At 41.6% G+C, this 12,904-nt stretch overlaps 1 protein-coding gene across 2 annotated transcripts in view; it reads left to right on the forward strand.

Annotated features, from left to right (window-relative positions):
- The window catches only part of ADAMTS17 (ADAM metallopeptidase with thrombospondin type 1 motif 17), a 119,660-nt gene extending 107,856 nt beyond the window's left edge, over positions 1 to 11,804 (forward strand). For both annotated transcript variants that reach the window (XM_042475987.1, XM_042475988.1), the window contains 2 exons: positions 6,766 to 6,943; positions 7,424 to 11,804. In XM_042475987.1, coding sequence (XP_042331921.1) covers positions 6,766 to 6,943; positions 7,424 to 7,578 — 333 coding nt within the window. In that variant the 3' untranslated portion in view covers positions 7,579 to 11,804. The remainder of the gene's footprint in view (positions 1 to 6,765; positions 6,944 to 7,423) is intronic.
- Positions 11,805 to 12,904: the final 1,100 nt, after the last annotated feature.

Raw genomic sequence — 12,904 nt, forward strand, 5'->3', positions numbered from 1 at the left:
CTCTGCTTTGACTTTTGTAGCTTTCATTATTTATGAATTTGAGTAATATCTTATCTCTAGAAATCTAAAAAAAGAAAGAAAAGCTGAGAAAGGCTGGCTTCAGCAGTATTCACACTGCAGAAATAATCCAGTTAGACCCCACTTTAACTGCCCTACCTCCATGTTATGGAACTTTGAGAATTGCAGTTCGTTGCAACACCACAAAGTGCCTCAACCAACAACAGTTCCCAGATGTCCATAGCATGGAGCTAGAGCAATTAAAGTGGGGCTAAACTGGATTATTTCTGCAGTGCGGATGCAGCAAAAGTTTCTTCTTTGCCTGTTTTGCTGTTTCTTGTAGGAAAATCGAGAATGCAGAAAGTGACTAGTGCAAACACGGCATCTAGATGTGTAGTTCTGGTATAAGTCTAGAAATTCTAATCCAAAAATTGACCCCAAAAACAGGAGTCGACTTATCAGTGCTAGTACTGTACTTTAACTCTTATTTTAAAAAAGGAACCATGCACTGGTGAAAGGCAAAGTATAATCCAGTGATGGCGAACCTATGGCACGCATGCCAAGGGTGGCACTCAGAGCCCTCTCTGTGGGCACATGTGCCATCACCCCAGCCCAGAGTTTGCCAGAGTTTGTTATTAGAAAACCATAGGGACATGGCACTTTGCAATAAATAAGTGGGTTTTGGGTTTAGCAATTTGGGTACTCGGCCTCTAAAAGGTTCACCATCACTGTCCCTGGAAGCACAGACCCTCCTCTGTTCTCTCATCCATCCATCTTTTAGGATGAATGCAAACAGTTATGCCTGCTGGGATTTTTTTAAACATCTTTGGCATTGTCTTCCTTTGCTTCATCCTTTAGATCCTTTGTTACGTGGCCCTAACTTTTACCCTTGACTTATCCACGGCGCTTATCAAAATCCCTAATTTTGGCCCCAAAACCTGCCCTCGACTTATACATGAGATCAACTTGTAGTCGAGTATGCACAGTACTTATTTAAGCAGGCCATATCTCACCTGCACATTTAAGTCTGACCTCTGGATGAGAAAGCAGCTTCTTCCCCAGATGCTCCCAACCAATACTCCCCAGTGGCTCTGTTGGCAAGGGCTGCTGAGCGATGCCATTCCATAAACATCTGGAGTGCTTCAGAGTTCCTGCCTTGGCTCTACCTCCTTCCCTGGGTGGCAGGCATGGGAATCTGGCCGAATGCCCCAGTTCTGCCCCCCCCCCCGCAGCTGGAGCATGATCCTTACTTTCCACGTCATGCACCTGACTGGCATTGGCTCTCCGTGAGGCACCTCAGGGACCCATCTCTGACTGAAACACGTTTCGGAGCATCAGCGAGAACTTGGCAGAGGCGAGCGTGTTAGGAATACTGCTGCCGCTGCCAAGCCGTGTCATTTGTGATAAAGTACGCTTTTAAAAACTGCTTCTAGCCACCTGCCCTCCCCTGACGCGAGGCACTGCCAATTGCTTCTGCCTCCGCGTCTTAGCCTTTGCAAAAATCCTGGCAGCAGGTAACGTGTCCTAGCAGCACATGGGAAACCTGGGAGAAAAAGTCTCATTTCCTGTTAGAATAACCCTACTTTTGTGCCGTCCCCGAAGATGTCTTGTATGATGGATCAGCTGTCATCAATCATCGTTGGAGGAACAAGAGCCTTCTAATTGCAACGTAATTGTTTTGGCAAGATCAACGTAAACCATATTCTGTAAAACAGGGCAGAGAGAGAAAGAGAAAGAAAGGAGACAAAGAGCAGCCAAGGTCTTGAGGATGAAATATATTAGAAACCATATTCCCATGTAATCTGCACTTCACTCTATCTAACTGTTTCTGTGGAGGCCAGATATGAGGGCTAGTAACAAAACTGGCAAAGCAATTGCATAAGGGAACTGGAAGGCCCCATTAAAATCCCATCTCTGCCACAAATTCACTATAATGTTAACCAGGTCCCTAGTGCTCAGCCTTCCCATCTTAGCTCATCTACGGATGACAGTATCATTTGGAAAGACCAAGCTGCCAGATAGAAAGGAACGAAAAATAGGAAATTGAATGCACAAACAGAAGAGAGGTCAACATCGCCAGAAACTGGAGGGATGCAAAGAACATACTGATTGAAACAAGCAGTTGAAATTGCACAGCTAAACCTTCAGACCTCCGGTGTAACTGGAAATGTCAAGAGGGCTCCTTTGGGGAAGTTTAACAGCTTTGGTTCAAGACGAAGCGATAGGCGTTCATTTAAAAGACATTTAGTATTTTTTCGGTGGAATACATGCACTTTTTGCGGTGCTAATTTCCATCGCCGTTTTACACATTGCTTTGTTTTGGACCAGGTTTTTGCAAAAGGAATTTGGGGAGGTTTTCTGCACTCCGCGAAACCAGCCAGCCAGACGTTCAGTACAGGCAATTCCTTCGCATGTGCCAGAAGGCTTGTGCAGATGAAATCCTCCTGGATGCACAGCCTCTCTTAGTAGCTGCTTCATGTACAGATGTTGCACGTACAGATGTCACCTGCAGAAATAGCGGGTGATGCAACACTTGAGTTTGCATTCCTCCCTCAAGCTCTTTTCAAGATTTATGTTTGTCACAAGGAAGGAAGGAAGGAAGGAAGGAAGGAAGGAAGGAAGGAAGGAAGGGGATACGTTTTCAAGAGAATCACAGAGGAGACGTGAGCTTCAGCCTTTCCTCACCTGTTTACCGATGCCTGGTTTGCACAGAAAATTCACACCAGCTAAACTCCATGGCAAGGTTGCCTTCTACAGATTAGTTCTGCAGGTGCATAATAGGAATGTCTGGGCCGCTGGACTTTGTTTTTAAAGGGATACCTTATATATTGCAAGGGAAATCATCTTCAGTATTTCTACTGTTGTTCTGTATCACCTTTCTTCTGTAGTCTTTGAAGATGGTTGGTCTTTCCAAAGTGTTTAAAACATAGCTGGGCCATGAGTGGGCTGTGTTGTTAGATTTGGGTTCAGTGCTCGTTTAGTAAAGTCTCAGATGTATCCCTACAGGTACAGTGTAGATATCATCATCATCATCATCATCATCATCATCATCATCATCATCATCCCGCTCTTCTCCCAAAGCTGGGACTCAAGGTGGCTTACAACATTAAAAAACACCATACAGTTAAAAACATTCAAAAATACTATATTAAAATAGAATTAAAGTACTACAATGATTAAAACAAATCAATGCTAAAACCAAGTGTAAAAAGATTAAAATGCTTAAAATGCATTTATTATATTATATTATTATATATTACATGTCAGCAGGAACACAGTTTAGGTAGGATTGTATTCTTCAAGCCACGAACAGAAATCTTTTGGGTTTTGTTGCATTTTGGCAATGCAACGACAGATTCGTAAAGTTACGAACCACAGAGCCTGAATCTTGGCCAATAAACAAATAGAATAACTAACATTTTGTAATTCTGGTCCCTCTTCCCGTTACCAATTTTTCTAGTTTGGCATACCTTTATATCTGAGAATTTTATGTACTTGCGGTCTTGAATTTGGTGCAGTCTGAAGATAAAATCATTTTTTAAAATTAGATATAGAGATTTATTTGAACAGCTATCCTTGTCTTGTTGCCAAATATTATCCCGTCTTAAAATACAACTTGGAGGCTGTTGAGAAAGCTTGGTAGCTGCCCCTCTGCAAGCATTTTGCAACATTTGTGAGATGAGCCAAAAGAAATTTTTTCCCATGTAATTTATTTCTTTTCCTAAAGTTGATCCAGGCCCTCGAATTGAGAAGGCATTTTTTTCTCCTGATTGGAATTAAACAAATCATCTACTTGACATAAAAGCTCCGTATGAAAGATGGTCTTGAACAAGACTAGATACGTTCTCATTACAACTTTGGGGTGTATGGGGTTTTCCCCCTCCTCCTTTGCTTCCCCCAACCCATTTCATTCCTCCTTTCCTTCTTTTTTTCAGCTGTGAAAAATAGTTTTCAAAATGCTGTGGGCGAATTAGATCTTATCCATTGATGGCAAAGCTTTCATTCCAGTAGTTCTGATTTAATGATGCAAACAGTGGCTGTTTGACCTGAAGTTTATAGTTAAGATGCACGCAATGTTGAACACCTAATTTTTTGGCCCAGCTTTGTTATAGGAGAAAGGTAAATTTGTGCAGGGTCTGGATGATAGGAGACAGGGGAAAGGACCACTTTCATGCCAGCTTTCTATGTACGTAAATTGCTTATTCGGTCATTGACCAGTATAAAATAAAATAAATAAAATGATGATAAAATAATAATTGTACATGGATTCAAAGAACAAACATCAGGGTCCAACTCTGCTAGCTTTCTGTGTGCAGAGAGTATCTGGATCTGTACATCTTTATCTGCAGGCTCCAGGTAAAAACCAGGGGCGGTTTTAGTATCTGATAAGTTGTATATCTGGAATACAGCTTTTGATTTTAAGCATATACATGGAGAAACAAGTTTGGTTGATTGCATGGAAGTTAATTTCAAACATTTCTGAAGGGACAATGCAATACTATATCCGCATGTAATTCCCCCCCCCCCAGTTCTCTAAGCACCCTTGTTCTAAAGTACAGTGTCATATGGGCAACAACCTCCCATCTGTACACTTCTCTGTATCTATTTCTTATTTCTTGGAAAGCTGATTTTCTCTCTGTTTAAAATAAGCCAGATGTCTCTTTTGCTGCCAAACCCAGGCAGTTCAGGATAAATGTTCAAGCCGGCCTTCCCGGCATCGGGAAGACTAATTGCATAGCCTAGGTGATGGTCTTGGTTTCCCCGGAGAAGCAATCAAACTAAGCTCAAGGCAAGGAAAGAAAGGTTTTTAAAAAACAGACACTTTGGTGGTTCTTTGTGTGTTAAGAAGCAGAACTGGCAGCCGCTGTGGAAAAAGAATTGATGCTTTGCCCTCTCTGTGGGTAAACAGATGCGGCGATAGCAGCATGCGGCCACATGCAAAAGCAGGTACGCATCTGCGATGCAGAGGTGCGCACGATTGCATAGGTTGAGCTTTCCAAGTAAAACGTCCATTTTGATTTAGGAACTTGTCCATAAATGTGGCAAAGTTTTCAGAAAGATAGCCCTAGCAACAACAAAAAAAGCGAAAGAAGTTTATATTCCCTGCCTGACATGGCTTTATGCCATACGGCATGATTATGAGACTTCCACTGACTGCATACTGGGAAATGGGCTTTGCATGCTTTATAGCAGGATTTTGTGTGTGTATGTGTGTGAATGTTTGTCAAGCCCTTTTGAAGCTGGAAATTATTACAAGGGCCGAGCATTGTTGAACACTCGGCTGGCGTTGAAAGGACCACCCAGAAAGAGATGTATGGATCTTGCCCTCAGTTGGAGATGGTTATATTTAGTAATGTTAAACTTCTAACCTGCACATCAGGAAATGGAGTATTCGGTCGATGGAGAGAACAGAAAAATGGGAACAGTTAGTTGCAAACACAAAACAGGAGGCGCTCTAATGCAATAGGTGTGTGAAGTGAGATGCATACAACAGCAAATTCCCCATTTACTACTGAGTTCCTCTGTAGCTGTACTTCAATTCTGGAGCATGAAAGAGCAGGTGGAGCAGAGACAGTATGATAGCAGTCCTGTGCGGGGTTTGCATTTCTAAAGTGGGGATCAGAAGTCAGCAAAGTCACTATGTCAGGTTTTAGGGGATGGAGATGCACATAAATTGGGAAACAGGCATCAGTCTCAATCCTGTATAGTTCAGCATAGCATAATAGATCCTAAGCCAGGCTGAGCCATATATCTCACTGACTTACTGAACATCTCCCAAGTCCTCTCTCAATGGCCATTCTGTGCTTTCTGTGGAGCAGGCAGAATTGCAGAAGCATCTGGCTGTGTCCCTTTGGCCAGATACAAAAGTGTTACAGCAGCGCTGGCTTGTCTCAGCACTGATGTGTGCATTTTGCACTGATGTGTACAAGGACATAGCCAGACACTTCTGCAATTCTCCCTGCCTAAAAGGACATATTTATATGTAAGAGAAAGTTATGCTTGTGCATGTAACTAACAGCATTCCAGCTATGAAAGATTTTTGAGTGTCCAAAAAAACTTAGGGGCTGTTCACGTTGCATAGTTATAACACTATTACTTAAGTGTCATTGCCATGGGAACACCATGTGGGATCCTGGGATTTGGAGTCACTGGAGTACTCTGGCTAAATGTATCTCCCTACGCTCCAAATCCCAGGATTCCACAAAATGGAACCATGGCAGTTAAAGCAGAATCACGGTGGTATAATTTTGCAATGAACATTCGTAATATGAGATCTTAAAGTCGTTCACATTGATTTGCAGCACATTTTTCACTGATCAGGAGACTGGGAACCTTTTCCATTACCAATCTACCAGGAATTTTATGAAAAGAAATGGGGATGAGTACAGATCTGACATCTCCCCCCAAATCTCCTTAATGGTTCATTTTTGTCACCGTTCTGTTTCATTCATTTGGCTTAAGCTACCACAGGAACTTTGCCAAGGTCTCAAATCCATCCTTTCTTCATTTTGAAGATATGCTTTGAAAAAAGTCAGCAATGTAGGTTCGTAGGCATTCTTTTCTTTCTCTCTTTATTTCTTGATGCCCTTTGCCAAGACACGTAAAGATAGAATACACATGAAAGCAGTTGTAGTAGAATGGTTGCAAGAGTTATGTCTTCCTCATCACAATTTATGTGTAATGCGCTTTATTCTCTCAGCACCATCATCCCTTCGGCCTCAGGATCTGCTATATCTGATATTCACCAAACTGTCACCTTTTCTCCAGTGCTCTTCAACTTGTGGCAAAGGCCTTCAGTCCCGGGTGGTCCAGTGCATGCACAAAGTCACAGGCCGCCATGGCAATGAGTGTCCTGCCCTTTCCAAGCCCGCAGCTTACCGACAGTGTCACCAAGAGGCCTGCAATGAGAAAATAAATGTCAACACCATTACCTCTCCAAGGCTTGGTAAGTATGAACTCTCAGGGCTTCCCCCTTGTCAAGTGTCTGCCCCATCTTTCCCTTACCTGGAATGTCTAGCTCTGTGTAAAACAGCTTTATCTGCTCATAAATCTCTAATGCTTTGTGTTATTCAAAGATACAGCTGTGTAAGTCTGTAGAATCAGCATGTAGAGAGATGTTGTAGCACCTTTGAGACTAACTAAATAAAGACTAAACAAAGAAGTTGGCAGCATGAGCTTTCGTAGGCTGAAGTATATTTCCTCAGATGCACTGTTGTCCATTATATATATCCGAGGAAGTAGACTGAAATCTATGAAAGTTCATACTGCCAACTTCTTTATTTCAGTTAGTCTCAAAGGTTCTGTATTATGCTTAGCTTCCATTGCAATGATGCCATCGCCTTCCCAAGAAAAACTTCTAACTTCCTTTTCCCCTTTCCCAATATTCTGTCTTTCTTTTCAAAAACCAAAAAACATGCACACAAAGCTGCTCTGACGTATAAATGCACAGGAGACCAGTGGACTGTTTACTGTCGGGTGATTCGAGAGAAGAACCTCTGCCAGGACATGAGGTGGTACCAGCGCTGTTGCCAGACCTGCAGAGACTTCTATGCCAACAAGATGCAACAGAAGAGTTTATGAAACCTGCCTTTGCTCCCTGGGGTCTTAAAGGTCACACGTACCTTTTCCTGCAGCGTATCATTAACTTATGGAAATCACTGCCACAAGATGTGGCAATAGTCACATAGAATAGATTAGACACATTTGTGGGGTATGAGGTCTATCGAAGGCTAATAGTCATGAGAGCAAACTAGAACTGCTAAGGTCAGAGGCAGTATACTTCTGAAAGGCAGATGCTTCTCGCCAACAACAGAGGAAGGCCATTACCACCATGCGCAAGTGGCACCTGGTTGGCCACTCTTTAAAAACAGAATGCTTGACCAGATAGACCTTGATCCAGCAAAACATATTACATATGTACATGGCAAATGCAAGGAAGGTCTGTTTACCAGATCTGCAGTGAGTTACCGAACTTGGTGGATTCCAACACTTTTACCTAATAAGACTTGAAACCCCTTTTGCAGACTGGATGAACCAAAGCAATCCACTACAGAAAAAGAAGAATTCATCTCAAAGCCAATTACGTATAATTTTATGTTGCTTTGACACTGCTACAGGTGTGGTTTTTTCAGTAATATATAGATTATTTCCAGCCACTGGATGGCTTGCTACCATTTTTTTTTAAAGAAAAGATTTGAAAAGCGACTAAATTGACTAAAGTTACACGTACCTCAACAGGGTAAGCCTCTGGTAAATAACTCAGTGTAGACAGAGACATTACTTAATGCTTCAGCCTTGGCTTCTGGGTTCAGTTCCCAGCCTGGAAATGCAAGTGGAGGATGGGCAGCTTGAAAGAGAGAGCCATTAATGAAACGTTTAATTTGAAAAAGGAAGGCTTTGCTAGAGAAGCCTCCAAGAGCCAAACGGCAGTGGATGAACGCTTCTGAAAATCGATACAGAAAGCCCACTGCAGCAGCTGCCAATATTCAGCTAAGTATAATTTTTAAAGAAGAAAAAGAAATCTAAGGACTAGCTTTCCACTTCCTTTCCTTGGAAAAAAATAACATAGCAATGGTGCCTTACTTGGTACACCAATGTTGCAGTAAATAAGTTCAGGACAAATTTTAATGATCTCATTAGTCCAAGCAGAACTTTAAAAGCTTCTTCCTCCCCAGCAGTGCTAACCAGAAACCAGGCCAAATGCACATGTTCAATGTTCTGCCAGTCCAAGTGCAGCAACTCTGCTGGGCTGCAGAAGAACACTTGAAGGCCTAATCTGTAAGCATGCACCAGAGTATTCCTGTCTATGTGGCACATTAATTTCAATGCGAGGGGCAGCTCTGAATACAGAAAGTGATGCTGGTGTGATGTTGTTTTCTGCTTTGAAATGAATGAGGAGTCTGGTGGAAGTTGGGTATGGACCAAGGCTCTGTACTCTTCCTAGATGGCAGGAATTGAATTGATGTGTAAATGACTGAGGTGGCAATAGTTGAAACAGGGCTGACATTTGGGAGCCTATCTCACAAGGAAAGAAAGCAGAAGTTCAGCTGGATAGTAGCACCTTTCTCCATTACCAACTCAAGTCTTGGTTTTTTTTCTATCTGGAAAAATCCATTCTACAAAAGACTTGCTTATACAACTGTCTCCAATAGGAAGACAACTGAAGAACTACAATGTCATGTAGTAAGGCTCAGAAAAAGGCGTTACTACCCGCATAAACTTCTGCTTTCTTTTCTCCTTGGTTCTCCTTGTTTCCTGGTGCTAATATTTTGGAACGGAGAGGGATCCAGTAATAAAAAGCATATTAACTTCAACACTTCTTATTACTGCTTCTCCCCTCTTTCTGTTTCTTCTCTGCCAACCCTTGCTACAACTTGGGCATCACTTGTAGTTTATGATCTAATGGTAGGAATTCTTTCTTTCATGTGAAAATAGAAAGAACTAATGAAACAAAATATTTCTGAGGGTTGCTCTGAAACACCAGTGCCGGTCAAAGATTGCCTTCCATACCTTAAGTCCTATAGAAAGTGATGCTATGAGCAGGGTGGGCCATTTCCATTTTCCGTGGGCATCTGATCTGCACATACTTTGTTAAAGCTTCCGGGCAAAATGGCTCCCTCACTCTCAAGGGATTACATGATGGAGCAGGAGTCAGCAGGTAACCAACTGCTTGACAGCTATCTAGTATGACAGACATGATAACAATTATTTACTTCTGCTCCAAGAAGCCATTCCATTTAGTACAACTCAACTATCCTGAGATGGATGCATCCTGGATCATATTCACATGACATTCAGATGCCTACAGTCCAGAAATCAGACAGACATATTCTCAGATGGATCCATTCTGTGCATTCACGCATGGAAGTACAGTAATTATAAAAGATCATCTATATAATACTGTGTTGTGGCTAAGCTGTAATAGATTTTGGGTGAATTGAAAACCCCTCTATTGGGACATATGGCATGCAATAAAAGAGTTTACCAATGTAGGGATTGGTGTTCCAAGATGAAGAAATTCTAACGGTGCTCAAAACTTCTTCTGAAGGCAATAGGAATCTCCAATGGATGTTAAGTGCAGCAAGAGGATTTTATTCAATCTCTGATTCTCATTGGTGCTAGCCTCTTGCTCTTAAATAGTCTGGTTATCAAAATGGTATTCTCTGGTTCTCTTATAACTTAATCCATGCTGGCATGGCTGCAGAGGTGATTTTGCAGCCATGTTCAGACATCCTGTGGTCCTAAAGATTAACCTAAGTCCAAAACACTTTTGGTCCCCAAGTATTTTAGATAAGGGAAACGCAGCACAACCTGTATCATAGCCTAGGCTGCAAATCAAAGAACTATGAAACCATGTACTCAAGGATGTTTTTAGTCTAGTGTCCCTGAAGCACCAGCCCCTCTCCTCTTGAAAATACCAAGATGGAGTTGTGTGCACCAGCTTAGATGGCTTTTTAGGATAGGTCAGCCAAATTCATGCAGCGTATGGATCTAACTGCTATCACTAAATGGATCCTCTGTATTCAGAGGCTGTGCACTGTGGGATAATATATGCTGAGAGACAGACTAGTGAAAGGCAGCCTTCTTCATGCTTTTGTGAAATTCCCAGATGAAAAGAATGCTAGGCTAGACATGAGGTTCTTGCAAAGCAATTTCTGAGATGGCACAAGGATTTGCTGTTCTAATGGTTTGTTTTTGTAATAAATCCCACTAAGGTGCACTTTTCAAAGAACTTTCTGGGAGCCAACCGTAAGCTAAGAGCCTTCTTTGGTCAACTGAAAGCAAACAGAGAGGCAACTTCAGAATATTTCCCCACCTTCCTAAACAAGTCCTATTCCAGAATTCTCCCCATAACTCAGAGGTTAAATCATGAGATTGTCCAGACATTATAGGACTGCAAAATCCTAGTAGCTCCCAGCCAACATAGCAAGTAGTGATGAACGCTGGAAATTGCAGTTTTTAAAACCATCTGGAGGGTTGAATGATTCCCACCTATAATCTGCATCATTCTTTTTTGTTGTTCTGCAGATGCTTCTGCATAAATGCAACAATGCAGTGTTATGATCTTTAAAACCCAGTTGTTTTCCAAGCTGCTTTCAGGCAACTTTCTTCCTAGCAATTTGTTATGCTGTGGATCCTTGGTCCTTAAGTCCAAGTTTCCAACATCAACTTCAATTGCGATCCTTGGGGAGATTCAAATCAGCGAGCAAGCTATCATTCAGGGATGCTTCTCCATCACTACTATTTTGCTCACTGAGGATCTCCCGAATCCAATCCAACTAGATCACAGGAGTGATCTAGCATGGCAGTCAGAGGAATAGGCATTTGTAGTTTCAGAGGAACTACAGCAAAACCTTTGGTGGTCCACTCTGAGCGCAATGCCCTTGCATTACAATTGTGGTATTTCCAGTGTTGAAAACAATATTCTATGTACTGTTCTTAGAAGTACTGTACATGATAATTGCACAGTTTTGTCACATGCGGAGTGTAAACTCTGGCTATAAAATGGTGCTTTCTTATTATTTCTCTCCATTGTGTGTGTTTTTAAAGAAAATCCCCTTTGCAGTTGAATATTGATATTTTGTTCTAATACGAGGCAAAAATGCAATGTTGTTTTTCAGTGCAGAGTGAAAAAGTGTATATATATTTTTTCTATAGTTAATTTTACATATGGACTGTAGCCATGGTAATAGTTCTATGTCCTTTTTATTTTCCTCCTGGTGCTGGCTCAAACATGTCAAAAATATATATTCAAGCGTAACAGAACCGACTGTAAATTAAAAGAGATTGTTCCGTTTTGGAAATTAAAGAAGGTTCAAATATGTTTAAAATAATAATAATGATAATAAAAATATTTTTTCCATAATGATTTTAACACGAGTTGCCTTTACCTGTAACACAAAGCTTGAATTGCTTGAGTGTGATATGCTCTTGACAGCATTATGCACACACATTGTCTGGCATCCTCATGGTGGCATATGGAGGTGTAAATCCACCTTATATTTATTTATTATATTTATGCGCCTTACAAGTGCATGTGTCTTTTTGGGGTGATTGTGGAGCTTAGCATTCCCTTAACAACAGCCCACTGCACCTGCAATGCTATTGCTGTTACCATTGGGCTGCTGTAGTCTGCCCTCTGACAGCCATTTTGTGGGTGATAGAGATGAATAGTAGCATCTGGCCATGTCCTTGCAACCAGGTGCAAAATGGTTACGTCATCCACTAATGTCCTTTGGAGGTCTCAGCGGATGGTGAAATCATTCCATGTCTAGCAGAGAGGACATATCAAGATGCTACTTCAGTCCCCACCACCCACAAAATGTGCATTTGAAGCAGCACAACTAAGTCCAAAGGTGTAGTTTAGTTCCAAATGTGGAACTACTATGCTACGTTATGACATTCCTGTAGTTTTCTCTGCTTGGAGTGAGCACAATGGTTTATATTTGAGGGGATGCAAACACAGCTCTATTGATAGTCCTCCCTGACTGAAAGTATTGATTATCAGAAGTCAATTACAGACACAGTAGGCATGGTGTAGTGACTTAAGTATTGGACTAGGGCTTTTGAGAGACCAGGGTTGAAACACCTACTCAGCCATGGAAATCCACTAGGTAATCTTGGGCAAGTAACGCTCTCTTATCCTTCATGGAAGACAATAGCAAACTATTCAAATAAAGTTTGCCAAGGAAACCCAATGATACTCTTGCTATAAGACGGAGCTGGTCTGATGGCACATAACAACACAATAAAGGAGTTTATTACTAGGGCTAATTCTGGCATTAAACAGAGATTAAAGCACATTTAAAGCTGCCCGAAAATGGTGAGTAATTGCGCGAATTATTATCACACGTAATTGCGCAAATAAGGTTGATATTGGAAATGCATTGTCTCTGAAATGACCAAA

The sequence above is a fragment of the Sceloporus undulatus genome, chromosome 6 (assembly GCF_019175285.1).
Source record: "Sceloporus undulatus isolate JIND9_A2432 ecotype Alabama chromosome 6, SceUnd_v1.1, whole genome shotgun sequence".
Lineage (NCBI taxonomy): Eukaryota > Metazoa > Chordata > Lepidosauria > Squamata > Phrynosomatidae > Sceloporus > Sceloporus undulatus.